Source organism: Tenrec ecaudatus, chromosome 1, assembly GCF_050624435.1.
Source record: "Tenrec ecaudatus isolate mTenEca1 chromosome 1, mTenEca1.hap1, whole genome shotgun sequence".
Taxonomy (NCBI): domain Eukaryota; kingdom Metazoa; phylum Chordata; class Mammalia; order Afrosoricida; family Tenrecidae; genus Tenrec; species Tenrec ecaudatus.
In genome coordinates this window covers 79,597,448-79,624,609 of record NC_134530.1, presented here as the reverse complement: position 1 = coordinate 79,624,609, position 27,162 = coordinate 79,597,448, and the positions used below count along the sequence as shown (strand labels likewise).

At 55.6% G+C, this 27,162-nt stretch overlaps 1 protein-coding gene across 1 annotated transcript; it reads left to right on the top strand.

The window, feature by feature from the left end:
• Nucleotides 1-71: 71 nt before the first annotated feature.
• Nucleotides 72-27,162, top strand: CYB5RL (cytochrome b5 reductase like). Its single transcript, XM_075556550.1, has 7 exons — nt 72-125; nt 6,483-6,768; nt 10,004-10,152; nt 10,348-10,435; nt 16,496-16,600; nt 21,670-21,873; nt 23,533-27,162. Exons 2-7 carry the CDS (start codon nt 6,571-6,573, stop codon nt 23,734-23,736), a joined length of 948 nt encoding a protein of 315 aa, XP_075412665.1. The 5' UTR covers nt 72-125; nt 6,483-6,570; the 3' UTR covers nt 23,737-27,162.

Below are 27,162 nucleotides of genomic sequence, written 5' to 3'. Positions count from 1 at the left end.
ATTCTTGCCTTGCCCCACCCCTCGAGACGCGCGCCTTCTTTATTCGTGGAGCCGCTACGTGCTCCCCGCCCCCCGCGGGGGCGGAGCCTGCAGGACCCTGGAGAGGAGCAGCGTTGGCTTGCCGGGTGAGTGGCGGCTGTCGGGCCCCGGGAATTCGTAGCCGAATTTGGAGTCTAAATTTTAGACGGTCCCGGGCCGCTTACAAGCAGTGGGAGCTTGGGCAAGGCACTTACACATCGCTGTCAAGTTAGGGCTAGACTTTTCTAAGCAAGAGCACACACCACAACCCTGGGAGGCAGACGGTGGGGGCTAGACCGGAGCCCTGGTGGAGTGGTGATTACACGGTAAACTAACCACAAGGTAAGCAGTTCGATACCACCAGCGGATCCTCGGGAGAAAGATGAGGCTTTCTCCCATAGAGAGCCGCACTCCTCTCGGAACCCCTGGCCCCAGGCAGGCAGCAAGTGTCTGAGGGATGGATCTGAATTGCGCCGTCACAGTGGGTGGCCGCAATGAAGTTGCTCCTTTAAAAAAAACAACTAAAATTGAACTGCTTCTTTGGATTAAGATTTGGTTTCTGCAGCTCTTACTAACAGAGCAGGAAACCTCGTTTTTTCTCCCTCGGAGCAGCCGGGTGAACTTGCCCTGTCAACCTCCCAGTTCTTACCGGACTCCTCATGCCCAGGGGCACCAGAGCTCCTAGTTAACACACCTATCCCCTGTCTCGGAGTGCATTCTGCCTTAGAGGGACCCTGTACAGGGTTTCTAAGACCAAATCTTTTTTTAAATCATTTTATTAGGGACTCTTACAACGCATCACGATCTATACAGACATCAATTGTGTAAAGCACATTTGTGCATTCATTGCCCTCATCATTCTCAAAACATTTGCTCTCCACTTAAGCCCCTGGCATCAACTCCTCATTTCTCTCCCTCCCTCCCTGGTTCCCCCTCCCCCATGAACCCTTGATAACTTATAAATCATTATTTTGCTAAGACCAAATCTTTATGGAAGCAGACAGCCTCATCTTTCTCCCACAGGGAAGCTGGTGAGTTTGAACTGCCAACCAATACCTAACCCACAACACCACCCATTGCAATGTACCACACGTTCTGTTCCTTTTCCCGAGTTATCTTACTCTACCCATTTGCACTGACATACAATAGGTTTCCCACTTTCACCTTGTGGAGTACTCTCTCAGACTCTAATGTGAGCGCCTTCAGGGCAGGGGTTTCTGTTTGCTCGCTGCTGCACCCAGGGCCCCAGCAGCGTCCCAGCACACAGGCCTTCAGTAAATACAGGTTCAGTGAGTGAATACCTGCTAGCAACAAACAGCGTGCATGGTAGACAATGAGAAGGGGAAGGTTCGGAGAGGCCTTCTGGGGGAGGTGAGCTTTAAGCCGAAGCCTGAGGGGTGGGGAGGGTGTCAGGCAGAGGGCACAGCAGCTGACCTAAAGATTGTGCCTCTCAGACTGAAAAATGGAGCCTGACAGAGGGCATGACCCAGGACTGTAAAAGTCACGGCTGGAGACCCGAGCTGTGTCCACCAGCAGCTGTACTCCAGAATGCGATGCAGTCATGGCAGGAATGGGTGTTAGCACCCTATGTTTTGTGGGCCAAAAGGAGGAGCCTGGAGGGCAACATGCTGAGTGCAGGCAGGCACAGCAGGACCCCCATCCTGTGCGGCTGCCCCCACGGGCTCTCTGGAAGTGGCCGGTCCATGGAGAGGCGACTGGAGGCTGTGTGGGGCGGAGAGGGGAAAGGCATGGGGCTTCCTGCTCTCTGTCTGGGTTGGTCATGATTGTATAGAGATGGGGCTAAAATGACAAGCCCTGTGTGGCGCATATTTTACCACAAGTTAAAAAACATGACTGGCATGACCCACTCCCCAAACACCAGAGGAAGTGGCCTTATGAAAATGTGGAGAATGTACATTTCAGACCAAGAGGGATCAAAATAACGCTTACACAGTATAGCCGTTTCCGGGGAGCAGAGCACATCTCAGAGGGCGGGCCAGACTTCATTCCCCCACAGTCGGTCATCTCCCTCTTCCTTACCCATCTGTCTTCTAGACTGTTGGCGCTGCAGCCTTGGAATCAAGCTACTTTCCCTGCCTCCTTTCCTATAAAAACGAACAAACAAAACCTCACAGCCAGTGGGTCAGTTCTTACTCACAGTGACCCTGTAGGACGGAATAGAACTGCCCCGCAGGTTTTTGAGACTGTGACTCAGTGGCTCTCAACCTGTGGGTCGGGACCCCTTTGGGGGTCGAATAACCCTTTTACATGGGTCGCCTAAGACCATCGGAAAACACTTATTTCAAATGCTTTGGAAGCATACTGTCACAAACTGTAGCAATATACTTTACTGTTGTCATATTGAGACTGTTACCCAGGCTACACCATGCTTCATAAAAAAGTTAATTTATTTGTCAGAAATAAATATTTCACAATATATAATTACATATTGTTTTTGTGACGAATCACTATGCTTTAATTATGTTCACTTTGTAACAATGAAAATACATCCTGCATGTCAGACATTTACATTACAATTCATAACAGTAGCAAAATGACAGTTACGAAGTAGCAATGAAAATAATTTCATGGTGGGGGGGGGGGTCAAACAACATGAGGAACTGTATGAAAGGGTCGCGGCATTAGGAAGGTGGAGAATCGCTGCTGCAGATCTTTACAGGAGTGCAAAGCCTCCTCCTCCCAAGGACAGAAGGGCTGGTGGATTTGAACTGCTGACCTTGAGGTTAGCAGACAAACCTGTAACCACTATGCCACTAGGGTTCCTTTCTTTTCTTTTTGTTTTTAAATCATTTTATTGGGGGCTCATACAACTCTTATCACAATACATTCATCCATATATTGTGTCAGGCACATTTGTACAATTGTTGCTACCATCAGTTTCAAAACATTTTCTTTCTACTGGAGCCCCTAGTATGGGCTCCTCATTTTTCCCCTCCCTCCCCGACCTTCCCTCCTTCATGAACCCTTGATAATTTATAAGTTATTATTATTTTGCCATGTCTTACACTGACCATTGTCTCCCTTCACCCACTTTTCTGTTGCCTGACCCCCTGGGAGGAGGTTATATATAGGTCATTGTGATCGGTTCCCCCTTCCTCCCCCCACCTTCCCCTTTCCCTCCTGGGATTGCTACTCTCTCTCATTATCGGTCTTGAGGGGTTTATCTGTCCTGGATTCCCTGTGTTTCTAGCCTTGTACATTTCACCCACATACACGCTCAGGTCTTGCTGGATTTGTAAGGTAGAATTGGGGTCATGATAGTAGGAAGGAGGAAGCATTAAAGAACTAGAGGAAAGTTATATGTTTCATCAGTGCTACACTGCACCCTGACTGGCTCTTCTCTTCCTTGTGACCCTTCTGTAAGGGGAAGTCCAATTGTCTCCACTCCATACTTCCCCTCTGTCACATTGATAAGATTTTTTATTCTGGGTCTTTAATGCTTGATACCTGATACCATCGTCACCTCATGATCACACAGGTTGGTGTGCTTCTTCCATGTGGACATTGTTGCTTCTCAGCTACAAGGCTGCTTGTTTATCGTCAAGCCTTTAAGACCCCTGCTGGGCACCATCAGATTTCTTCACCACCTTTGCTTAGGCACCCATTTTGTTTTCAGCGATGGTGTCGGGAAGGTGAGCATCACAGAATGCCAGGTTATTAAAACAAAGTGTTCTTGTGTTGAGGGAGTAATTGAATAGAGAGGCCCCATGTCTGTCTGCTACCTTAATACTTAACATAAATATATGTACAGAGATCTATTACCCTATTGTTATCTATAAATATATTTACATATGTAAATACCTGTATTTAGACTTCTATAAATGCCAATTGACCTCCTAGTTTTTGCTATATTTCCCTTTACTTTCCTTCTGTCCTACTATCATGTTCGGCCTTCATTCGAGTTTCAGTAATTTCAGTCAGTTGCATTGCCCTTGATCAAGGCCCATCAGGCCTCCTACACCCCCTTGCCATTGCTTCAGAGGACAGCACTGAAGCTACAGCTCAGGGAGGGGGTGCATCTGATCAGAGAACACAGGAGCAAATGAAGAGAGGAGAGAGAGTGGAACACATCCTGGCCCACGGAGCCCCAAGGATGATATTCCTGCTCAGAGCAGCCAATGCACAGAGAGGACCATAGGACTGGCTACACCACAAGACATGACATCCCTCACTGACCCATAGTGCTATGGGGACAACACTGGAGACAGTGTGGGAATTGTGCCCAATCTGACCCCACCACACAGGGTGAAACACTAAGGGTGTATATCAGAACAGCAAAGGGAGCAAAGCAATGAAGTCCCCGGGGGGATACCAAAATTAGACTATGGGGTCAGGGTATGGCACCCCATCTGACCAGACTGGAAAACACTCCTAAAGGTCAACAAACAGATCTGGAACTATTTATAGGATTTCTTTTTTCCTTTTGTCGTTGGGTTGTTGCTGTTGTTTTGTTTTCTTTTGTTGTTTGGTTTTGCTCTGTCTTGTTTTTGTGCTTATTATTGTCTCTGCTTGTCTATCTGGATAAGATAGGTGGAATAAACAATCTGGAGGAGAAAACAACCAGGTTGTGGGGTGGGGACACAGGAGAGGGAGAGGCAGGGAAAGGGAAGTGGGTGTTAACAAACCCAAGGACAAGGGAACAACAAGTGATATAAATCCAAGGTGAGGAGCGTGTAGGACACCTTTCTTCTCTTAGAGGGCACCTATTTTAAAACAATAGTCGATGAACATTGCTTTTTAAAAACCCAAGACAACCAGAGTTGACAGTCTCCATGAGAAGAAATGCACACAGGCATGTTGTTTCCGAACAGTGAAGGATGGTGCGTTACCCAGAGTCCCTCCCTTATTTGACCAGGCCACCTGCCTTGACCACTAGGCACCAGGGCCACTGGTTTGAAGCCGTCAGTGGTTCTGAGGGAGAAAGAGTCTGCTTCTGGGCTCTGCCCTGTGGGTTTGCTCTGAGTGGGAATTCACTCAATGGGGGGAGGAGGTGTATGTACATGGCCAGTGGTGGACTAAGTGCAGTGAGTGCTTGGGTGGGGGGCACATGTGTTCCTGTTCTCCATCATTCCCCAGCCCTCCCTGCCACAGTGCCAGCTCCCCAGATCTCCATTGTCCAGGTCTAGACCTGTTCATTCCAACTGACAGCTGGAGCCTACATTTGGGTGCCCAGGACCTGCCAGATGCAGCCCATCTCAGACTCAACTTTCCCTCTTCCTCCTCCTCCCCAAACCCTCCTGCTCTCGAGGCCACTGACACCCAGAGACCCATGCCAGAGATCTGGGTGCCTCTGGCCCCTCTGTGTCCCAATGCCACATTTAGTCAGCTTGGTCCCTCTGCCTTTGTTCTAAAGAACTCTCCTGCAGCTGCTCCAGCAGAGCCCGTCCACACCTCCAGCCTCCGCCTCCAGTTCTCCTGTGCTTGAGGAGCCCAGGGCCGAGGGCGATGACCTGGGGTGCAATCCCAGTGCCTACTTTAGGAGCTGTGTGGCTGTGGATACGGAGCCCAGTGGCCCTGGGGTGAGGCATTGGACTGCTAACTTCAAGGGGTGCCGTTCGAACCCACGAGCTACTCTGTGGGAGAAAAATGAGGCTGGTACTCCCAAAGAGAGGGGCAGATTTGGAAAGCCCATTTAGAGTACCGTAAATTGAAATCAGCTTCATGGCAGTGGGTGGCCATGGGTAAGTCACTATGCATCCCCAGAGCCTCTGGTTTCATCTGTCAATCGGGACCTCCATACCTCCCTGGTTGTAAAGATCAGGTAAGATGTAACCAGGTGGCAGGTGGATCTCACCAACAGTGCCCAGGGAGACTCAAGTCACTGTGAGTTGATTCTGTAGGTCAGAACTGCCCGTGGGTTTCTGAGACTGGGACTTTTGACGGGCAGTATAGAAAGCCTTATCTTTCTCCCTAGGAGCAGCTGGTGGTTTCGAACCGCTGACCTTGCAGTGAGCAGCCTAGTCCATACCCATTACGCCACCAGGGCTCCTTGAGTGGAAGAAGGCAGACAGGAGAGCTTAAGGAGTGGGGCTCTCTTCACATAAAAGTGGGACAATGGACGGAGGAGAGCGGTCGGTCTGGGCTGGGGTTGAAAACAGGTGACAGAAATAAAGCAAGGCCAGGACCTGATTGTCACGGGAGTCAGGGTTGGGGCTCCCTTGTGGAGGGGGAGGGGATTGTGATCAGAAGGGACCCGCTGAGTACCCGTGACCGTGCGCTAGCTGCATGATGTGCTTGGATAGCGATGCGTTGCCCATAAGCAGCATACGTGCTTCTTTCCGTACATGTTCTTCACTGTGAGCATGTTAAAAAGGCAGTGAGATAGCCTATCAGTCAGAGCACAGGCAGAGGCCGGGAAGCCGGCTCCAGCTGGCCGCCCCCACCCACAGTGCAGCTGGCTGCTCCCGGACCAGAGCATGACCTGCATGTTTTCTGTCTTCCAGCTGGTGCGGGAGCAGGGCCTGGGCCTGAGCCCCACTCTGGGAAGACCACCCTGTGCCCGCCTCAGGTCCTGCCCAGGCCCTACTGACCATGGGCGAGAGGGAGGAGGACGACAGTGACGAAGAGGAGGCCTGGCTGCAGCTGCGCCCCGTGGAGCCCCTGCCCTCCCAGTGCTGTGGCGGCGGCTGCACCCCATGTGTGTTCGACCTCTATCACCGAGATCTGGCCAGGTGGGAGGCGGCCTGGGCCAGCAAGGACAGGAGCCTGCTGAGCCGGCAGGAGCCCCAGGTGAGGACAGGCTGCCCCTCCCTCAGCAAGGGTCAGGGCTGCTGATCTGCGGCCTTGGTGACCCGCCCGCATCACCTCCTCGGCAAAGCCCCCTCTGACTGCACAGCACATCCCAAACCTGGGCCCTGCAGCTTCAGGCACAGTCCCTTCCCCTCCTCTGCGAGGCAGAGCTACGGATTGGGGCTGGCCAACAGAGCCTGGCACACGTTTAAATTAACCCGCCTGGATCATGTGGAGGCACTGGGGATTGGAGAGGGATCGAGACCCTCCTGTCTTGCATGGAGCAGATGCCAGAAACACCAATGTCACTGCCATTGAGTCAATTCTGACTCAGAGAGACCCTACAGGACAGGGCAGAACTGCCCCTGTGGGTTTCCAAGACTAGCTCGGTACAGGAGTAGAAAGCCTCATCTTTCTCCCACTGAGCTGCTGGTGGTTTTGAACTGCCGACCGTGCAGTTAGCAACCTAATGCATAACCACTAAGCCTCCTGGGCTCCCCACGGAGCAAACTAGCCCACGGCACAGGCTAGGTGAGCAGGGGTGCTATTCTCATTACCACCACCACTACTACAATCCCACTGACTCTCTCCTTTCTGCACTGCCCGGGCGGGGCTTCACGCTCTCACTGAAGCCAGGCAGCCTCTCACTGCGACGTGTGGGAGCGTTAGCCCCTTATACTCTTAGAATGCCAGAGACCGTACACTTCCACCCCTGGATGGTACAGCGAGGGAAGCTACACAGCGGCCTGCTTTGAATCCGCACGCTGGTCGCCTGCCTCTGGGTGGGCTTTCCATTGTCCGTGTCCCGTCTGGTCAGTGGAGCGGACAGGGCTCCTGCCATGTGCAGGCAGCTCACTGTTGGCAACAGTGCCACAGTGCCACCTGATGTCACCCTTGTTTTCCGCCAGTAGGACCTAAACTGACCTAGAGGTGCACCATGCTTCCTCTAGGTACCCTTTGGGTGCTACTGTCTCCATTACATACCCCTGGGAGGTGGGGGTGGGGCCTCGGTCCGCCAGTGCTGAGGAATGAATATACTCACGGCAACCTGGGTGTCCTCCTCCTCTGCCCGCCAGGCCTGTTCACCGTTTTCTGATCTCACTTTCTCCCAGAGGTTCCCCGGGCCACCAACCATGGCTCCTGGCTGCCCCCCGCCCCCTTGTGCCCTTCTCTCCAAGCACCACCAGCCACTGCTGTCTAGATGCCTGCTTTAGAATTTGCTGTTTGCTGTTGACTGTTCCTGCTAAACTGGATTCCAAGAGAAGACGCTCTAGGGGACTTACTGCTCTAGACACACACACACACACACACACACACACGCATACACATACCCGCCCCAGGCAATGAGCGAGTGTACAGTGAACAGCGGTGGAGTGAGAGAACGAGCTTCTCCCAGACCTCCCCGGAGCAAAGCAAAGACGCCAGGGTGCCAGCCTTTAACACGCCCAGCTTCTAGAAGGGGGTAAGACCCACGGTAATATGTGGCTCAGGACCTTGCCATTCAGGTCCCACCCACTCCCATGGGGTCAACCCGCTAGGACAGAGTAGAACTGCTCCCAGGGCTTCGGGGGCTGTAAATCTTTATAGAAGTAGACAGCCAGCCTCATGTCTCTCCTGAAGAGCAGCTGGTGGGCTTGAACCACCGACCTTGTGGTTTGCAGCCCACCGCTTATCCTACCAGGGCGCCTAGGATTGAGCTGGTGATACGTTTGATAATAATTGTCACAACACTTTCGGAGTACTTGCCCTTGAAGGCCCACTTCTTGGACTTAATGCGTCCGCGTGAACTCATTCGATCCTCCCAGAAGCCTGTGGGGTGGGCACTCATCCCATCCAAGAGGAAATGCAAGTCGAAGAGCGACTTGCCCACGGCCGTACAGCTAGGGAGTGCAGGAGCCGGGCGTGAAGGCGAGCAATCTGACTCCCGAGCCCAGCGCGATGAGCACCACCTGAGAGAAAGGCCCGAGTCACCGAGAGGCCCCGCTGTGGGCCCAGGCCAGCCAGTTCAGGGTGGGATCCCGGGCATGCCAATTCTCAGTTTTCTCATCTGAAAAGGGGGATATTGAGATGGTTAGTATTTGGTCGGTGGCTTTGAGGATTTCATAAGATGAAGCTGTAATGCATCTGGCACATAGTAGGTACTCAGTAAATAGCTGTTCCACCCAGTATATGTAAAAGGAAAATGTAGTGATATTACAGGGTTTTTATTATTTTCATAAAGAACTGCATGTTTCTACTAATATATTTTCTTTCTTTTCATAAAGTAATAATAATAGAAGAATTTAAAATTTTTAAGCCATTTGAATTTTATAAAGGTTACCCAGGATGAGTGGCCCAGAGAGTCAAATGACAGCCTAAGACCACACAAGTGGACGACAGCCGGGCTGGGGCTAAGCCCAACTCCCCTTGGCAGCTTAGCCAGGCGCCTGTCGGCCCTGGTGGTGATGAAGAGGTAGCCCTGACCTTGGGTGGGAGGTGGGGGTGCAGGTGTCATGAAGACCAGGCTGTGGTGTTGGAGACACTGCCCCGGGGAGTTGGGGCTATAAGATTTGGGCCTCAGCAGCACTCAGTGCCCAGCCCTGAGTAGCACGGGTCTCAGAAGCGAATTGGGTTTGGGCATTTACAGGAGAGCAGAACCCATGAGGCCTGGCATTCAGAGAAGGCTCCCTGGAGGTGGTGTAGGTGGGTGGGGCAGTAAAGGTGCTGGGCTCCACCTTAGAAGCACCATATTTGAGTCCCTGCGCCCATGTGGCCCTGGACAAGTAAGCCTTGGCCCTTGGGCCTCAGCTGGCCACTTAGAGCACCCGTAGGCCCCATCACTTTCAAAATTCTGTCCATGTGGAGCTGAGCAGCTGGGCCGGGTGGCCGAGACTGACAGAGACTCGAAAGTGTGTTCTGGGTGGAGCACCGAGCTTGAGCAAGGAAGCACCCAGAGGCAGGAGGCAGCAGGGCGTTGGGAAGGATGGAGCAAAGACAGCACCGCTCATATTTGAGGTCCACTGAGGCTGGGACCCGAGGCCCCAAGGGTCCAGCTGTGGCGCCGGCTCTTTGTCCAGGGCCAGCTCAGTGTCACGTGCCTGGCACCCTCAGGCCAGCCCATGAGAGGAGTGACGATGGGGCTGGGCTCTGTTGCAGAGAAAATGCTCCTAGTGCTGCCAGCCACTCAGTGGGAGGGGTGGGTGCCCGGACGTCCCGGATCCCGGCCCTGGGCCTGACGGCCCTACTGCTGTTACAGAGCTGCCCTTCCGGCTTGAATCCAGAGGACTTCCTGGCCTTCAGCATCAGCACCGTGGACAAAGTCACCGAGGACACCTACCTGGCCCGCTTCGCGCTGCCCAGGAACAGCCAGCTGAGCCTGCGGCCTGGCCAGCACCTCATCCTACGGTACATGCGGGCAGCGGTGGCAGCGGGCCCTGGGTTGCCATTTGGTGTCTGCATGACCCCGGGCAGCTGGCTCAGGACCCCAGAGGAGCAGCGGGCCCCACTGCTGCTGTCACCAAGCCGGGGCAGAGAAGGAACGCGGTGAGGGTTTGCGGCACGGCTGGCCAGCCAGCTGAGTCTGTGCTTTCCTTTTTCCAGAGGGACAGCGGGTGGCGTAGAAGTTCAGCGAGCGTATACGCCCATCAGCCCTGCCAATGCACAAGGATACTTTGAAGTTTTAATTAAGGTGAGCTGACCCACCTGAGGACGCACCGAGATGCCAGGGACCTGCGCCCCGTTTGCCCATTTGCTTGGGGCAAGGCAGTTCGCACTGGTGTACAAAGCCAGTGTCTGCATGGGAGGAGGCTGGTGTGCAGGTGCGGCAGGGTGGTGAGGGAGACCCTCCCCGGCTCCTCTTCCCTCAGACGGGGGCCTGCTAGACCACCACTGCAGGGCCCACCCCTGACAAGGAACAGACAGGACGGTGAAGGCACCATGACCCACCTTTTACCCATTGAAGTTCAGGGACAGGGGCCCAAGCACCTCATCTCTTGTGCTGGGCTGGGGCCCGGCGATGAGCCCACAGAGGTCAGGTGGGCAGTCCAGGACTGGACGCTGTGGACAGAGGAGGCAATACCAGGGGCCACCAGAATGACATGGGCATTTCCCTCCTAGAGTCTGCACAGGGGACCCGGCCTCTGACACCTGATTCTGGACTGGGGGGAATACATTTCTACTGTCTGACGTCACCCGCTCTGTGGTCACTTGTTAGGGCAGCCCCAGCTGTCCCCAGCGGGCCTTGGCTTATAGCTTCATCACTCCAGAGTCTGCCTCAGGCCCCAGAGTGACCACAGAATCCCCCTGTGGGCCTCTTCTTTTAAGGCCCCCAGTCGTTGGGGTCAGAGGCCATCCGAGGTCAGTATGACTTCATCCTAACTAGTGGCATTGGCAGTCATCATGCTTCCAAATGGGGTCAATCCGGAGGTTCCCAGAGACACGGGTTTTAGGGGGGCGGGGCGGGCAGTGTTCAGCCCAGTTCACCATGCCCAGGGGGCGGGATGCGAGTGAGCGAATCGGGTGGCACAGGGAGGACTGGTCTTTGCCTCTGAGGAAGAAGTGGGAGGGCAGGGTCATTGAGCTGGCCCTTGAAGGGTGCGTGTCAGGGAATAGTGCTCCAGGCCCAGGGGCGGGTAACCCGAGGCAAGAAGGGCTCTCAGGGAGGCCCCAGGTCTGAAGTGGCTGGAGGCCAGAGTTGACGGACAGATGAGCTTGACATCAGAGAGCGGCCCTCTGGGACCAGGTGGAACTGCCCCACCGCGCCTCCAAGGTTGTGCTCTTGACAGAAGTAGACTGCTGGGGAGCTGCTGGTAGGTTCGAAAGCCTGACCTCCTGGTTAGCAGTCGAGTGTCTAACCCCCTTTGAGCCCTTGGGAGTAGGCAGCAGGTGTAGGGGAAGTCGTGGAGGGCCACTGAGGTGGAGACAGTCATTGGATTGCCATGCCGTGGGATTGCCGATCCTCTGATGGACACGAAATCAGCAGTGTATGTGGGTCAACCTAATACGTGGTTCCAGATAAGTGCTTCCCAAAGCGGGTGACCCCCCTCCCACCCCCGTGTATGGGTGGCCACTGGAGTGACCCACGGGGGCGCAAAAGCAGTTCCCTACACTTGACCTGCCCCGTGGGCGGTGCTACACAAGGTGTCCATTGCTGGGTGGCACTAGCCATCCGTCTTCTGGGAAGAGCGTGGCGGGAGCCTGTGCGAGTCTGCATCATCGCTCCCCAAAGGGGACCCAACACCCCCATGTAAGAATAGCCTTCACATTCTTTCTGTATCCCCCTTGTGGACCAGGAATTAGGAGTCCCATGCCACCGAGCAGTAGACCGAGAACCCAGGAGGACCCCAGACTCCACAGCTAGAAAGAAGTGCTGCTGGTAGGAGTGCCCCAGAGGGCCCCCCTACACACACACCCTCTACACCCCACCCCTCCCCGCGCTGCCTCCAGCTCCCGCCTTTTCTGGCTGCCGGCAGAGGTTGCGGTTATCCCTCACACATAAATAAGCTTGGATGGGATCCCTTCTCCACGCAACTGTTTGTCTGGGAGATTTTGCAAATCCTCTCCAAATGGCCTGCTCCCCCCCCCCCTCCCGCTGCTTGTCTGGGTGTGCTCTGCGGGAGGGATAAGCCCGGAGACACGCCACAGGCCGAGGGGCCTCTCCTGCCCGCAAGGCTGATGTTCTCCTCCGTTTACTGAGAAGCCTCCCTTTAGGGAGCTGCTTAATTACCCCTAAGCCGCTGGCTGGGAAGAGCCAGAAATGTCTTTGCAGATTGGGAAGCGGGACCGGTGTGGGCTTCTAGGCTTGCCCTGTGTGGAACGGCAGGAGACACCGTGGTTCTCAGGTACCTGCGGACTGCAGGTGCTGCGTCTGGCTCTGGAGTCTGGTGACCTCATCCCAACGTCCCAGGTGCCCAAGCCATAGCCCAGCAGACCACATGACCACCCCCCTCCCATGTTACAGATGTGGGGAACAGGGGACCAGGCAGAGAGTGTATGCGGGCAAATTATTTATTCTCATATGTTAAGAAACCTGGCAGGCCAGGACTCTGGGTGGAGGGAGGCATTTGCCCTTGTGGGTTGGAGATGAGTCCCAATCACATTCTCATAACTAAGATCGATTCCCACAATATCCTCCCCAATAGTGCCGCCTCGAAGTTACCTCTCATCATCACATGGCTGAATACTATCTAGCCGGCATCTATCGTTAGGAGCAGTCATGTTGCTCCTGCTCTCCCTGCTCAGGGGCCTGTCACTCCTTCCCCCTTACCTGCTCCCAGCACTGGAGTGAGGTTACTCCTCAAATGACCTCAGGGACCTTTAGGGTTAAGGTACAGCCCACTTAATTACCTGTGTGGTAAGCTGTCCGCAGAGGGCTTGCATGCCCGAGAGTACCTAAGGGGATGTGAGAATGCTCAGACCTGGTTCCTAAAACCATGGTGGAGGTGAACACCCCAGAACTTTTGTCTGTCTCTTAATTTCTTCCCTTCAATGATACAACCATCCCTCGGGACCCATCTGATGTGAGACTGGATCTCACAAAACTCGATGAAATGATAGCCAACAGGGGTCTTCAAAGCTTGTGCGTGCTTATTCCAGGCGCAGACGCCAGTCCTTCTCTGTCCAGAGCACAGAAACGTGAAGGAACACAAGACATCTGGGAAGAATTCCTTCAAAGAACGAATGGACCCCTTGAGCCTCAGTCTCCCGACCCTGAACACAGAACTTGAGGGTACCCGGTTCTCGAGGGGCAGGCTGGTTTTCGCTAAAAACTGGCGCACGGAGATGGCGGCGTGAGCTGGTGCATTGCTGTGTTGGCAAACCCAGTCCCCCATCTGCCACAAATCAGGCATTCCCGTGGAAGGGATTCCCGTGGAAGGGATTCCCGTGGAAGGGATTCCCGTGGAAGGGATTCCCGTGGAAGGGATTCCCGTGGAAGGGATTCCCGTGGAAGGGATTCCCGTGGAAGGGATTCCCGTGGAAGGGATTCCCGTGGAAGGGATTCCCGTGGAAGGGATTCCCGTGGAAGGGATTCCCGTGGAAGGGATTCCCGTGGAAGGGATTCCCGTGGAAGGGATTCCCGTGGAAGGGATTCCAGTGGAAGGGCCTGGATAGCGGGGAAGATGTGGAGCAAAACTTAAAATGATAGAAACAGTCAAAAGACAGTCTTCCTGGTCTGATAGGGATGACAGGGCTCCTTCGAGTCTGGTGCTCAGTCACTCTCCAGGTCTGGATTGGGGCTCACCCACCCCTGGGGCTCAACTTGCAGCCAGCGGTGGGTGGGCCTATAGGGTCACCAGTAACACCCGAGAGATGGAAGGGCATCACTTACAAGGACAGAGCCCAGGAGGCAGGAGGAGATAAAGAGATGGAAGAATGAAGAACAGAGCCAGCGAGCACTGGGAGGATGTGGGAAAAGTGCTGTTACACCACGATTGCAGTCAATCCCAGGAAACAGCATGTGCATGCCTGTGGGATGGGAAACCGATCTGCTCTGGAGACTCACACCCAAATCAAAGTCAGAAGTAAAGCAACTAAAAGCAGCCTGATTCCATCATCGCAAGGCCCCCTGGGAAATACAAGAGGTACCCAACAACAGCAACAACCATGGGGTTGCTCTGGTCAGGGTGGAGCTTTCGCTGCCTGCATTTCTCCTGCTAGGTGAGCGGCTGCAGCTGGCTCTGAGACAGTGCACCCAGGGCCTTCTCCTGGGAAGGTTCTCTCTGGTCACAGAGTTTTTCGTGAAAGCAGTTTCATGCGAACCACTTTTTTTGTGATGGCCAATTTAAGGTAACAGCACGCAGCTGTGGAACTTTGTTTCCTGCTCGGGGTAAAATGGTGAAGAAACTATTGAACACAGCTCACTAGGACAGCGCTATGGGAAAAACTCAAGTGTACAAGTGGTTTTCTCTTTTCAAAAAAGGTGAGATGTCGATTTTTCTGGGCGTCTGTCAACTCCCGAACTGACAAAAATGTCAAGGTGTAGTGCATTTGGAGCTTGTCCCTCCAGGTCAGACTATTCTTCAAGATTTCTATTTAGAGGTTCTGAGAAGATGGAGTGACAGTGTGGGACCCAAAAGGCCTGATCTGTGGCAGATGGGGGACTGGTTTTGCCACCACAACAATGCACCTGCTCACACAGCCATCCCAGTGCACCAGTTTTTGGCAAAAAACAGCATGCCTCTTTTCCCACGCACCTTACGCTCCTGACCTCACTCCATGTGACTTCTTTTTGTTTCTGCAAATGCAGAGGGACATGAGAGGACAGTGATTTGAGGGTGTGGGAGAGGTGAAGAAAAAAACGAGGGGGTGCTGTTAGCCATCCAAACAGATGAGTTTGAAAAATGTTTCCCAGAATGGAATCGCAGATTTGACAAGTGTATTCAGTGTAAGGGGCAGTACTTTGAAGACGATAAGGTTGTTTTGTAAAATAAATTCAAATACATATCTTTGGAAAAAAATCAGTTTTGGGGGGGTTCCCCCTCGTATGCTCCCACTTGGAAGAACAGAAATTGCGTCTCTAACAAGTGTGTCCTGGCACTTACACTGCCACGCTCCGTGGGAGAAGAACCCTGCCCTTCTCCTTGGGGGATGAGTCTTAGTGAATCAGTCAGTTCACCCACATTGATCAAGTCCTTCCCCTGGTCTAGGTACTGGCTGCCCTCATGGAGTTTATGGTCTAACGCCCCCCTTCCGCCCTGCCTGGTGCCTGGCCCGGAATAGGTAGGGACCCAGGAACTGGAGATGGCCCTCGCCTGGCTCCCATCAAGGAATGCTTTCTACAACCTTTGTTTTTCCAACCACCCAGGAGATGGTCCAGGCTAGCTCACACACAGATCTCATTCTGCCCTTAACCACCGAGCTAGCTGCCACTGGGTTGGTACCGACTCTTAGGAGGGCCATGTTCAGAGCAGAGCTGCTTCGCCGGGGTCTCCGTGCCTGTGAGCTTTTAGAAGCAGATGTATAGGCTTTTCTTCTGAGGCCCACCTGGGTGAATTCAAACCTCCCGCCTCTCAAGTAGCAGCCAACTGCTTAATCTTTTGCGTTTCCCAGGGCCTCCAGTGACAGTTTCAGTATCTGAATCAGCTGGTGACATTTCGGAACTGGGACTGTTACATGTAAGGGGACACGGCAGATCTGGTGACGTCGGCCTGCAGGCTGGAACTGTGAGCTGGCTTCCCCTTCAGAGGCAGCACTAACTTGGCAGTTTGCCGCAGGTCCTATCACTCCCAAAGAGCCCTGGTTTCGCCGTGGGGCACGCACTAGCCTGCTAACCGCAGGCTGGCTGTTCAAACCCCTGGCCACTCCTAGGGAGACCGATGAAGTTTCCCGTTCCTGTGAGATTGATAGTCTCGGAAACCCCGTAGAAGGTCGCTATGAGTTGGAATTGACTCAGTGGCGGGGGGTTGGGTGGGGTGGGGTTTGTCACTGGCCCTGATCGTGTCTCTGAGACTGGGTGTTAATGAACACTAACCGTCTAAGACAACACTCATCACGCGGTTAGGCTGAGTGCCTCTGCCTGCCTGGCTCCGGCAGGCATGTGTGTTAGCGACCTCTGTGGTTAACCTGTAGGTTTCCATCCCAGCCCCTTCTGGGGAAACATCAGCCTCACCTAAGCCATGGGAGCCCAGCCGCCCAGGTCGCGCGTGCACAGCCCCGAGCAGCAAGCAGGCAGGGTCCACGGAGTGGCTGCTGGGGTTTGCCGTGGCAGCACGTGCCGGCCCCACTGAGGCCTCCCGCTGTGTGCTTACAGTGCTACCGGACGGGCCTGATGTCTCGGCTCGTGGAGTCCTGGAGAGCAGGAGACACGGCTTTCTGGAGGGGCCCGTTTGGAGACTTCGTCTATAAACCAAACCAGGTCAGTACGAGACCCTACTGGCTCACCTGCCCAGACGGCCGCTTTATGTTTTGGGCCCAGAACCTCCCCGTGTCATTCTTCCCGACCACAAACCCAGTCCCAAGTGCATCCCTGGGGTTGGGCACAGGAGGAGGTGGACTAGGCACCCGTGAACAAAGCTGCCTGTCCACGCTCCAGCCCATCCATGGCGTCCAGGCCTTAGAACCCCAGGCTCAAGTCCCGGGAGTTAGGATCCCTTGCTTCCATCAGAACGGAAGATGTTAAAGGGGAAGTGCACGTGGCCCTGAAAGCATTAGCAGAAACCAAGCCTCCGGGAGTTGACGGGATACCAGCTGAGCTGTCTCCACAAGCCCATGAAGCCCTGGAAGCACTCCCCTAGGTCAGGACACTGGAGGACACATCCACATTTGGGCCTGCTCCAAGAAAGGTGATCCAACAGAACGTGGGAATTAGCCAACAGCACATGGATCACAGCAAGTAAAATGGTGCTGAAGATAAAGGACGGTTGGTGAGCAGCACAGCAGGAGGGGTGCCACGCACCATGGAGAGGTCAGACGGGTCCGGGCTGAAGGAGAACCCCGGAGAGATGTTTGCATAGGCTCGATTGGCTGTGCAAAGGCACGCATGGGGATAGTAACTTAGAGATAACACCGAGAAGAAAGGGAATTGCAGAAGATTCCATTGTGTTCATGCCGAACCTGTACAGAGGCCAAGAGGCATGAACAGAACAGGGGTACTGAGTTCTCCACTCGGGGAAGGTGGAGGTCAGGACTGTATCCTTTCCCCGTATTTATTCAATCTGTGTGCTGAGCCAGTGGTCTGAGAAGCTGGGCGAGATAAAGTAAGCGATGCCCAGATCCGAGGAAAACGCATCAACAACCTGCAATATGCAAATGACAGGCGTTGCCTGCGGAAAGTGCAGGGACTGAAAGCACTTGCGGATGAAGCTCACAATCCACAGCCTTCAGTAAGGCTTGCACCGCCACAGAAAGCAACCCGATTCCTCACAAGGAGACCGGTGAGCAGCGGCGTGAGAAACGGTGCTGAGGCGCTCAAGGATTTCGTTACTCGGCTGCCTTTGGAGGCAGCAGCCAAGGCGTCAGACCGCGCGTCGCATTGGACAGCAGAGAGGCCACCTGAGGACCACGCGTGCCTGGCCCCGCCCTGCGGTCCGAAATGCTAGTGAGAGCGGGACAGGGACTGAGGAAGTCCGAAGCGTGCGTGCCTTTGACTCGTGGTATTGGCAAAGAACACCGACCATGCCGTGGACCACGGGTCGGCAAGCTGCAGATGCAGAGGACCGGGTTGGGGCTCCGAAATCCAGTGGGACAATGAGAACGGGTATGATTCCAGCGCTGGTGACTTCATTTGTTTGTGAAAATACATTTGTAGCTCTCGAATAATGTTTAAATTGTCGTGAGGGACAGGATCGGCTCTTCTCAAAAGTTTGCCAACCCTGCCGTGGACCACCAGAAGCCCACACAGATCTGCTTTGGAAGAAGTACAGCCAGAATGTTCATTAGGAGCGAGGAGGGTGAGACGGCATGGTTTCTCAAGTAGGGGTCAGCGAGGAAGAGGACACCCCTCAGCACCATGGACTGGCACAGGGGCAGCCACAGCGGCCCAGACGCCGCCAGCGCTGTGAGACTGGTACAGAGCAGGCAGGGCCGCGCTCTCCTGCCCTGGGGTCCCTGTGGTGGGCCGGAACTGCCTGGTTGGCGCCCAACACTGACAGCTTCGACCGACAGGTTTGGGAACTCCGTGCAGCGGTTCCACTTTGTCCTATCAGTTCACGAAGCTACAGATTTTGATACCCTCTGGGAGGCCCCTGGGGCGGGGGGGAAACAGGTATCCTGCTTGGCTCTAACCAAATGATAGGCAGTGAATGCCACCCGATGTCCCCGGGAGGAAAGGCCTGGTGACCTCTTTCTGGAAACTCAGTCATCAAAAGCCCTCTGGAGCACAGTACACGGGGTCATTCTATAGCTACCAGGAGGACGCACTGTCTGACACACACAGCCCCAGCCCAACACCTTGTCCGTTTGCCAGCCCAGCCACATGACTAGAGAGACGACCCCCTGGGCCTGCCCCATGGCCTGCTCCTCGGACCTGCTGCTTCCCGACCCCTGAGGCTCAGCCTTGTCACGGAGACCTGCAGTCCTTCCCTGACTCTCAGAAAGAAGTGCTTATTTCTCACCCCTCTGTGCCTGCTTAGAGAGCAGCTGGCAGTACAGGAGGCTTACCACAGTTCTTGGGGAAATGCCATTAACTTTTAATTCCATGGTTCCACAGACTTGGCGAGGCCCTCTGGTATATGCCATGAGTCTTAAGAATCCTCGGATCCTTTGGCCTAGGAATTCCACTCCTGGAAGTGCATTCTATGGCAGGAATCCAAAATGCAGACTCTTGCACACATTGAAAACTTAATAACATGAAATCGGAGACAGCTGAGTATCCAGCAATCAGGGAGCTGGCCAGTCAATCAACTGGGATCTAAGTCCCTGGTAAAACATGATCCCGGATCGGAAAGTGATCCTCAGGAACGATGTGCTGTGCTTATGCTGTAAGCTGAAGCGACAAATGCTAGGTACGAACCTGAAGACGCGATTGATTGAGAAACCATGTTCGAATGCACAGGAGAGAAATGTGGGAGGAAAGGCAATGAGGTGCTAGCAGCGTTAGATGGTAGAAATATGGGGGCTTTTCCCCCTCCTTCACGGTACTTCCAGGACTCCTCCAAATTATCCGCCACAAGCACCTATTACCTTTATAATTAGAAAGCCGAAGGAAAACGAAAACAAATGGAAAAGAATGAATCATGCCTCCTTCCCTGCTCTTTTTGTTTAACTTAAAAATAGCTTTTATTGGTTTTTTTTCTTATTACAAATGCAGCACACGTTCATTGCCAAAAAGAAAACCAGCAGAGACTGAGAGGCAGAAAGGAAGGAAATGAAACCCCTGCCAGGCTGCTTCCCAGATGCGCCAGTCTTAGCGCCTCCGAGCCTACACGGGGACATCAGCATGTATCAGCACACACACGTACACGCGTCAGGATGATGTGCATCCAATAACCACATCGAAGGCTGGAGTGGCACCTCCCATGTGCCAGCTCTGGTCTTGGCATTTGTCAAGGTATTAGGATCTCCACGGGACGGTGAGCAGTCACATGCCTCTTACTCCTCCTCGGTGTGCTGGCAGGAGCCGTGCCCAGCCCTGCGGGTGAGCTGAGTCAGGCCCTGGGGCCAGAGACGGGACTTGCTCCTATTTATTTCCCCCATGGTGCCCACAGCGGACGCTGTGAAAGGGGTCTCGACCTCCAGTTCCGTGTGACTGTCCCAGCTCCTTGTGCCAGGCCAGCAGAGGCGGGCCCTCGTGTTCAATACGCAGCTCAGAGAGAGAAGGCTCGCCTGGGCACAGAACCCTGCTTGAAATTCCCTGCGTCCAGGGATGCCGTGAGGGGCAAGGAAAGAGGTGGCATCTCAGGCATGAACAGTCAGCCGCTGAAATGCCCGGCAGGCCTGGCTTTGCCCCGGAGGAAGCTGGAGTGGGGGTGGTGGGGGGAGCCCTGCCAACTTCCTGGCCCTGTTTTGCCTCTCTGGGTTGGCTTCATTCCAGGTGGTCCTGGGGACTGGCTGTGTCACCCAGGAGACCCTCATCAGCACTCATGCAAGAAGCTGGGGCCCCAAAGATCGGCCACCTGAGGCCTCTGTCCACAGAAGTCTGAAGCGGGAGACAGATGTTTAACACCACTCTGTGGCCAGTGCTGGCAGAAGGACGTGTGGGCTGGGAGAATGCAGGGGAAAGGTCCCACAGGGAGGGCTTCCCAGAGGAGAGCAACAACGGGAGGGTAGCAGGCACGAGGCCTGGAGCCTGCCCAGGAGACTCGACTCAGCCACCGCTGCCTCGAGGATGTCTTGGGCTGAGGGAGGGCCCAGAATCTGGTTTTATTAAAACCTCAGACCTTGCACAGGCACGTGACCCACAGCGCCTCACGTCATGCTCACGACAGTTCTGAAATGGGTGCTGCTGTTGGGGGAGGTGCTTTACTGGTGCCGCGAGGTAAAAGGACCGCCCAGGTCACCCAGCTAAGCAGGTGGGATCGGAGGCAGCAAGGTGCAGTGCTGCACTCAGAGTGCCCCTCTCGGGAACCAGGGAGGTACTGCCCTACTGCCCAGCTCTGGCCCCCCGTGGCAGGCATGCGACCTCCAGAAGCTGAGCCACTAAGCCCCGCCCACTGCAGGGGGTCCTGTCCTGACTTGGGCAGCCCTCCAGGGCAGAGCAAGCCTGCTCCTAGGTTTCCAGCCTGGCGAAGTCAGAGAGAGAGAGAGAGAGCCTGGTCTTTCCCCTCAACACCCAACCTTGCAGTCAGCAGCCCTGTGCTTAACCACTGGTGCCACCAGCCGCCCTTCCCAGGGGTCTAGAGCCAAGACATTGAGGAGGGGCTGATGGCATTGGGGCTCCTTAATGGGAACTGGCCTTTCTCACATGACTCGTCCACGCCAGACACTTAAGTACATGATCTCATTGTAGCTAAAGCAGGACAGGCTTGGGGCCCAAGGCTGGGCAAACCAACCTCTGCAGGGCTGCCCTGGGCCAGATGAAGGTGCCCGGAGGGCGAACTAGATGGCAGGCTGTGGGTGAGGCTTTGGCAGGCTTTGGCTTCAACCTCAGTGTGGGGGGAGGAGCATCTCTCTTGTAAGCAGGTGGACCTGACAGAATAAGCAGCCGTGGAGGGAGGGAGGGAACTCCCTGTCAGTGGAAGTATGTAAGTAGCCCAGTAGGATGCTTAAAGCGGCAACCAAACCACTTAGAAGATATACTCCACCGGGAGGCTCCCCACCAGCCCCAAGGCCATGGTTCCTGTCACACAGACCTCTCCCAGCTTAGTCTTTCACAAGCAAGACCAGCTTCCAGCAGGAGACAGATGGGTAGGACAGAGGAAGGACTGTGGGGCTCGGCCCAAGCCAGCCCAAGAGCAGGCCTGGTACTGGGGTGGCTGAGTGAAGTCCCTCTGCCCCGGGGGTGTCCCAGCCCACCCTGTCTTGTGCTGTGCCCCTCCCCATCCCCAGTATGGCGAGCTCCTCATGCTGGCTGCAGGCACGGGCCTGGCACCCATGGTGCCCATCCTGCAGAGCATCACGGACAATGCTGATGATGAGACCTTCGTCACCCTGGTCGGCTGCTTCAGGACCTTTGAGGACATCTACCTGAAACCCTTCCTCCAGGAGCAGGCCCGCTTCTGGAACGTCCGCACCTTCTTTGTGCTCAGCCAGGTGAGCCTGGGTGGCGACATCCTTCCCCCATGGAGACTTGGCAGGGGCCCCTTGTCCCCTCACTGCCCCACCCACCCTCACCACTGGTAGAGCACCTTCAGGCAAGCAAGAGAGGCCTCTTGTGTTCATCACACAGAGGTAGCCGCTCCTTCCCCTCACTGCCTCCCTTGGGCCTTGGGAGTTAGATGGGGTGGGCCAGAGGTTTCATTCCTCAGGCTGTGAGCAGGCCCTGGAGGCTGGGGTGGCATTTCTAGATCACACACCCCCCCCCCCCCCGCTCTGCATTGCAAGGAGCAGACCACCCAAAGCCTGACTGAAGTTCAGCTGCATTGGTGCAAACCGGAAAGGTTGGCAGCTCAGACCCATCCAGAAGCACCTTGGAAGAAAGGCCTGGTGATCTGTGCCCTAGAGGTCCCAGCCTTGAAACCCCCACGGGGTAGTTCTACCCTTCCCTGCCCTCCCACCCCACCGCAGGAGTAGCCACGAGTTGGAATCCACTCGATGGCTAGGATTCTGACCCCGTGCCTCTCTCCCCATCCTCTTCCTGCTCTTTCTGCGGGGGGACTAGAAGCAGCAGGTGCCACTGAGCCCGTGGGTATCATTAAGAGAGGAACTGGGCTCCACAGGGTCTGCAGGGGCTGGCTTTTCTTGGGAGCAGGGTGTCGGGCCTTTGGTCCAGCACTTCTGGGTGGCCTCGTACCTCAAGCCTCTCACTCAGCGGCCAAGCATGTTTGCCATTCCCTCTCCCCCAACCCCCGGGATCCCTGGCTTCGTAGAAACTGCCACATCCCTGCTTGTCATTCGAATGCTGGGCTGTATGGGTGTCTTGTTAAGAATTCTTCCAACCAAGCCTACTTGAGGCCCATGCCCATTGCTATGTCTGCTTTGAAATGTATGTTTAAAAACAGACGAACCTAGCAAAACCTTTAGGTGTAGGATGATTTTCACTTCGTTATCATTAGTTTACCAACGTGAAAAGATCGCACCATCCCCTAGCTGTTTCACGTGCATGGGGCGAGGCCCGTGGTGGGGAAGGCACTGCTGCTGGGCATTTGCTACCCCGGGCGGCCTGGTGTCCCCGATCCAGTCACCTCTCCGCACCCGCCTCCCAGGACCCCCGCGACTAGAACACCTGCCCCAGTGAGAACTCAGCAGACACTCGTCAATTGAATAACTGAGTCGGGGCCTCAAAGCAAATGGACAGCAATTGCGCCCCAGGGTGGTGGTGCTGGGTGGGTGCTCAGGACCTGTTCCTGAAGCCCTTCCCCCGGGGAAAACCACTCGCCGAGTGACAGCCACAGCAGCCAATAGGAAGCGGCGAGGGGTGGGGAACCCGGCTTCTACTCCCGCTGAGCGCCTCCCCCTCCCGGGCCTCTCCTGCTGTGACCACCTACCCGCCAAATCAAGTACATTCCTGTCCAGCTGGTTCTGACTCGTAGCGACCCTGTAGGGCAGAGCGGAGCTGGCAGAGAGGGTGGCATTCTTCCTGAAACAGACTGCCACAACTTTCTCCTTCCTAGCAGCTGGTGGGTTCGAACCAGCGACCTCTGTGAGCAGCTGGGTGGTTAACCACTGTACCACCTTGCTGTGGGAGGAGCAGGGGCAGGCCGTTGGCGGGCCCCTCTTGAGAGTCATCCCTGCTGTTTCTCGTCTCCCCAGGAAGACTCCCCGGAGCAGCTACCCTGGAGTTACCGGGACAAGACGCGCTTTGGCCGCCTGACCGTGGACCTGCTAGCCGAGCTGGTCGGCTCCTGCCGCAGGGAGCCCTATGCCCTGGTGTGTGGCCCAGCAGAGTTCAACAAAGACATGGCCAGGGGCTTGGTGCGGGCAGGGCTGGCCCAGGGCTCCTACTTCCTCTTCTAGCCCCAGCCTCCCTCTCAGGCGCCTGCCCGGGCTGAGCCCCAAGGACCAGAAGGGGTGGAGGCTTCTTGTAGCCCTGCTGAGGGGGCTGTTAGGTGCCCCCGTGGGAGCCTGCGTGACGCAATCGGGGCCGTCAGCATTCCAAGAATGGCTGGAAAAGAAGCCTCTGAGAGGAGACATTGTCCTGTGTCCCTTCAGTGCCACGAGCCTAGGCCCCCAGGAAGGCTTGTCTTTTGTGACCTGATCCAGAGTCACAGAATCACCTCTGGTTTGGAACCACTACACATAGCATTGCCCTGAGCCTCCCTCCCCACTGGAGAGCCCCGCCCACAGCCCTTTTCCCTGGCAAAAGAGGTGCCCCTCCCCTTCCAGCCTGCTCTGCAAGCGCCTTCAGCTCCCGCGCCCTGGAGACGGTTGCTATGGAGATCTAAAGATAGAGCAGGAGTCTGGAGACCTGGGTCCTTCTCCCAGCTCTGCCCACTGCTAATTCCGGCCCACCCACCCCACCTCATCCATCCTGCACCGGGCGTGCCCTCCCCAGGGAGCCAAGCGCTGGCAGCCACTCACCTCGGCTAATGAATTCTGCTATGCCCTGCCGGGCCCCAGGGCGCGCTGCCAGTCAGCCTGGCTCCTGGATGCCCAGCAGTCAGCGCCAGGGAGCTCTAGGATCTGAGGACCTGGATGCCTAGCACTTGGGCTGAATGATCGCAAACTCCGTCAGTCAAAGCTCAAGTCATCCTCCAGAATGCATTCAGGCTGTCAGACGTGGTGTCCGTGGGGAAACTGAGGCTCGATGAAGATCAATGGCTTGCCCAGAGCAAAGCAGCACCAGAAGCCTCTTCATTTCTATCCCAGGTTCAGATCTTGCTCTGCCTCAAACTGGGCTCCTCCCCCACTAGGCAGTGGCATGATGGGAATGTCCTCTTGGGGTCCCCAGGCCCGCGACCCCCCCACCTTGAGCCAAGCAGTTCTGCTTTTATCCCGTTTTTCTACTGGGCCAGGGAGTGCTTGGGTTTATTACCACCACCCCCCTCAGTGTGCATATGGGTGGGTGAGGTGGAAGCTGTTTCCCCCTGCCCAGAACCTGTGCCACGAGCCCTCATGATGGCCCTTTGGGGATGGTGGCCAAGTCCTCAAATGATTTCACAGGGCGACGCCAGGGTCAGGTCAAGCCCACGTGGGGTAAGGCTGTGTCGCTTGGCCTCAGAGGGGCAGTGCGCTCTGGCACGCCCAGAACCCTACCACTGCTGCCACTGAGTGGCTTCTCCCCCCCTCCCCCGGCAGCCAGCCCAATGCGTGCAGAACAGGGCTGCCATGCGCTAACTTCTCAAGGGGCACTGCTCCAAAGTGGGCCACCAGGCCTTCCGTGGCCCCTCCGGGTGAGTCACCGGCAACCCTCCGGTCAGAGGCCCAGCACCCAGCCATGCCTGCCACCCAGGGACTCATTAGCATATCAGGGCACCAGAAAGAACCTGCTTACCTTTCCTTTGGCTCCGAGTTTCTCCAGCCTGTCCAGAACCTTGTGACACCCCCCACATTCCAGGAACTACATACGCACTGGGAGACTCGGACCTCTTTCACATCTCCTGATCCACACCAGCTAGTGAATGGGGACAGCCCGGGCAGGGCCCATGGCTGCTACTTCCTGGGCCTGCAACGGTGTAGATGGGACTCCCAAACGCACGCATGCGGTACATTCTGACTTGCAGAGTAGAACTGCCCTGTGGGGTCCCCATCTTTCTCTCCTGGAGGAACTGGTAGGTTCAAACTGCCAACCATGTGGTTTGTAGCCTAACAGGTAACCAACACCCAAACCGCCAGGTTTCTGTACGTGACTCTCAGGACCTCTGAAATCTAGGGGTCCCTCTCCCCAGTCCCTTGGCTCTGCAGCGTCCCTGTAAGCAGTGCACCTGGCGTGCCTGTTCTGAGCCAGGCTGCCAGCAAACAGCAGTGAGTGGGCAGGTGCAGCGCTTCAGTCTGAAGCCTGCAGCCGACAAAGTGAGGCAGAAGTTACCCTTGTAATTCCAGAAGCAACGAGTGCCACCCAAGGAGGGTGGGTGTCCAGGAAGGTGGACGGCAAGGACGTTTGGCCCGACCCGCCATTGCCACTGAGGCTGGAGACACCAAAGGCCACACTCACAAGCATATCCCTACCTAGGGGTGGAGGGCCTCCGAAGTCCCTGTCCCAGCCCCCTGCTGTTGAGATGTTAGGGCGGCCACAGGCCCCTGCTGCCCTTCCCCTCCCTCCGGGCTGCTGCTGTGCCACATGGCACGTTTGGTGAGGACCCAGGATGCCAAAAGGTGCCCCTGGGACCACCATGTGAGCAGTGCTGCCCGGGGCCATGCCTCCCAAGACAAGCCAGCCCATGAAGAGCAAAGGGCCTGGGCTGTGTGAGGATGGGCCTCCTGGGCCTGGGGGTGAGCTAGGCTTCTGGCAGCAGGCCCACTCCTCCTGTCTCTCCTGATGTTGCCCCTGGGCGGGGGGTGGGGTGGTGGAGTACTGCTGGGGCTGTGGCCACCATGGGGATGCTGTGGGACGAGGAGGGACATGCTTGCTCCCTGGACCACTGAGGGAGCCGAGCCAGGAAGGGACAGGGAAGGAGTCTTGGGAGCAAAGGCAGAGGATGCTGTAGCACTGCCCCCGGAGCATCCCATCTACAGGGTTTCGGCATCCCCCTAACCGGTCTCAGCCCCAGATGCTCCAAGCCCCCTCCGCAGTGCAGCCACTTCTGATGAAATCACAGGCCTGCTGAGAAGCCCTAGCACCCCTGTTTGCTCTAGGGTGTCACATACACGTCCTAGCCTGGCACTGACATCTGGGCTCCGCTCCCCACCCCAACTTGGCCACTCCAGGCCTGCTTTCCTGCATCCCCTCCTCTGCCGGGGCCACCCACCCTTCTGGCTCAGCTGCCACTGCCTGGGGAGCCTTGCTCCCCTTCCTCATGACTACGTGACAAGGGGCCTCCTTAGAGAATAGATTTGGGGGTGTTTTTGCTGCCACCCCCACAGAGCTATCATTGTGGGCCCGAGAGCAGTTGGAGCCTGCCATTGTGTCCTGAGCACGCCTGTGCTCCACTCATCCTGCATGGCTCAGCGCCACTGCTCCGTGCCAGGAGAAAGGTCCGGTGGTCTCCCTGAAAGATTCACAGACTCACGGCCGGCAGGTCGATGCTGAGTCACAGTGGCCCAGTAGGACATGCTAGGATGCTAGATTAAAAAAAGAGATTCAATGTCCAAGCACCTGGTCAGTGGCTTCTGAAAAGTGGACTTAAAATCCAACATTCCTTCCCCACTGTCACCCAGGACAGGCTCTGGGTGCCCTCTCATGCCTCCCGAGTCACTCTGTCCTTCATTTAGAATTACTTTTTGCACACCTCTGTGTTTCAGGCCCTGTTCCAGGTTCCAGAGAAATAGCAATAAATGATACAA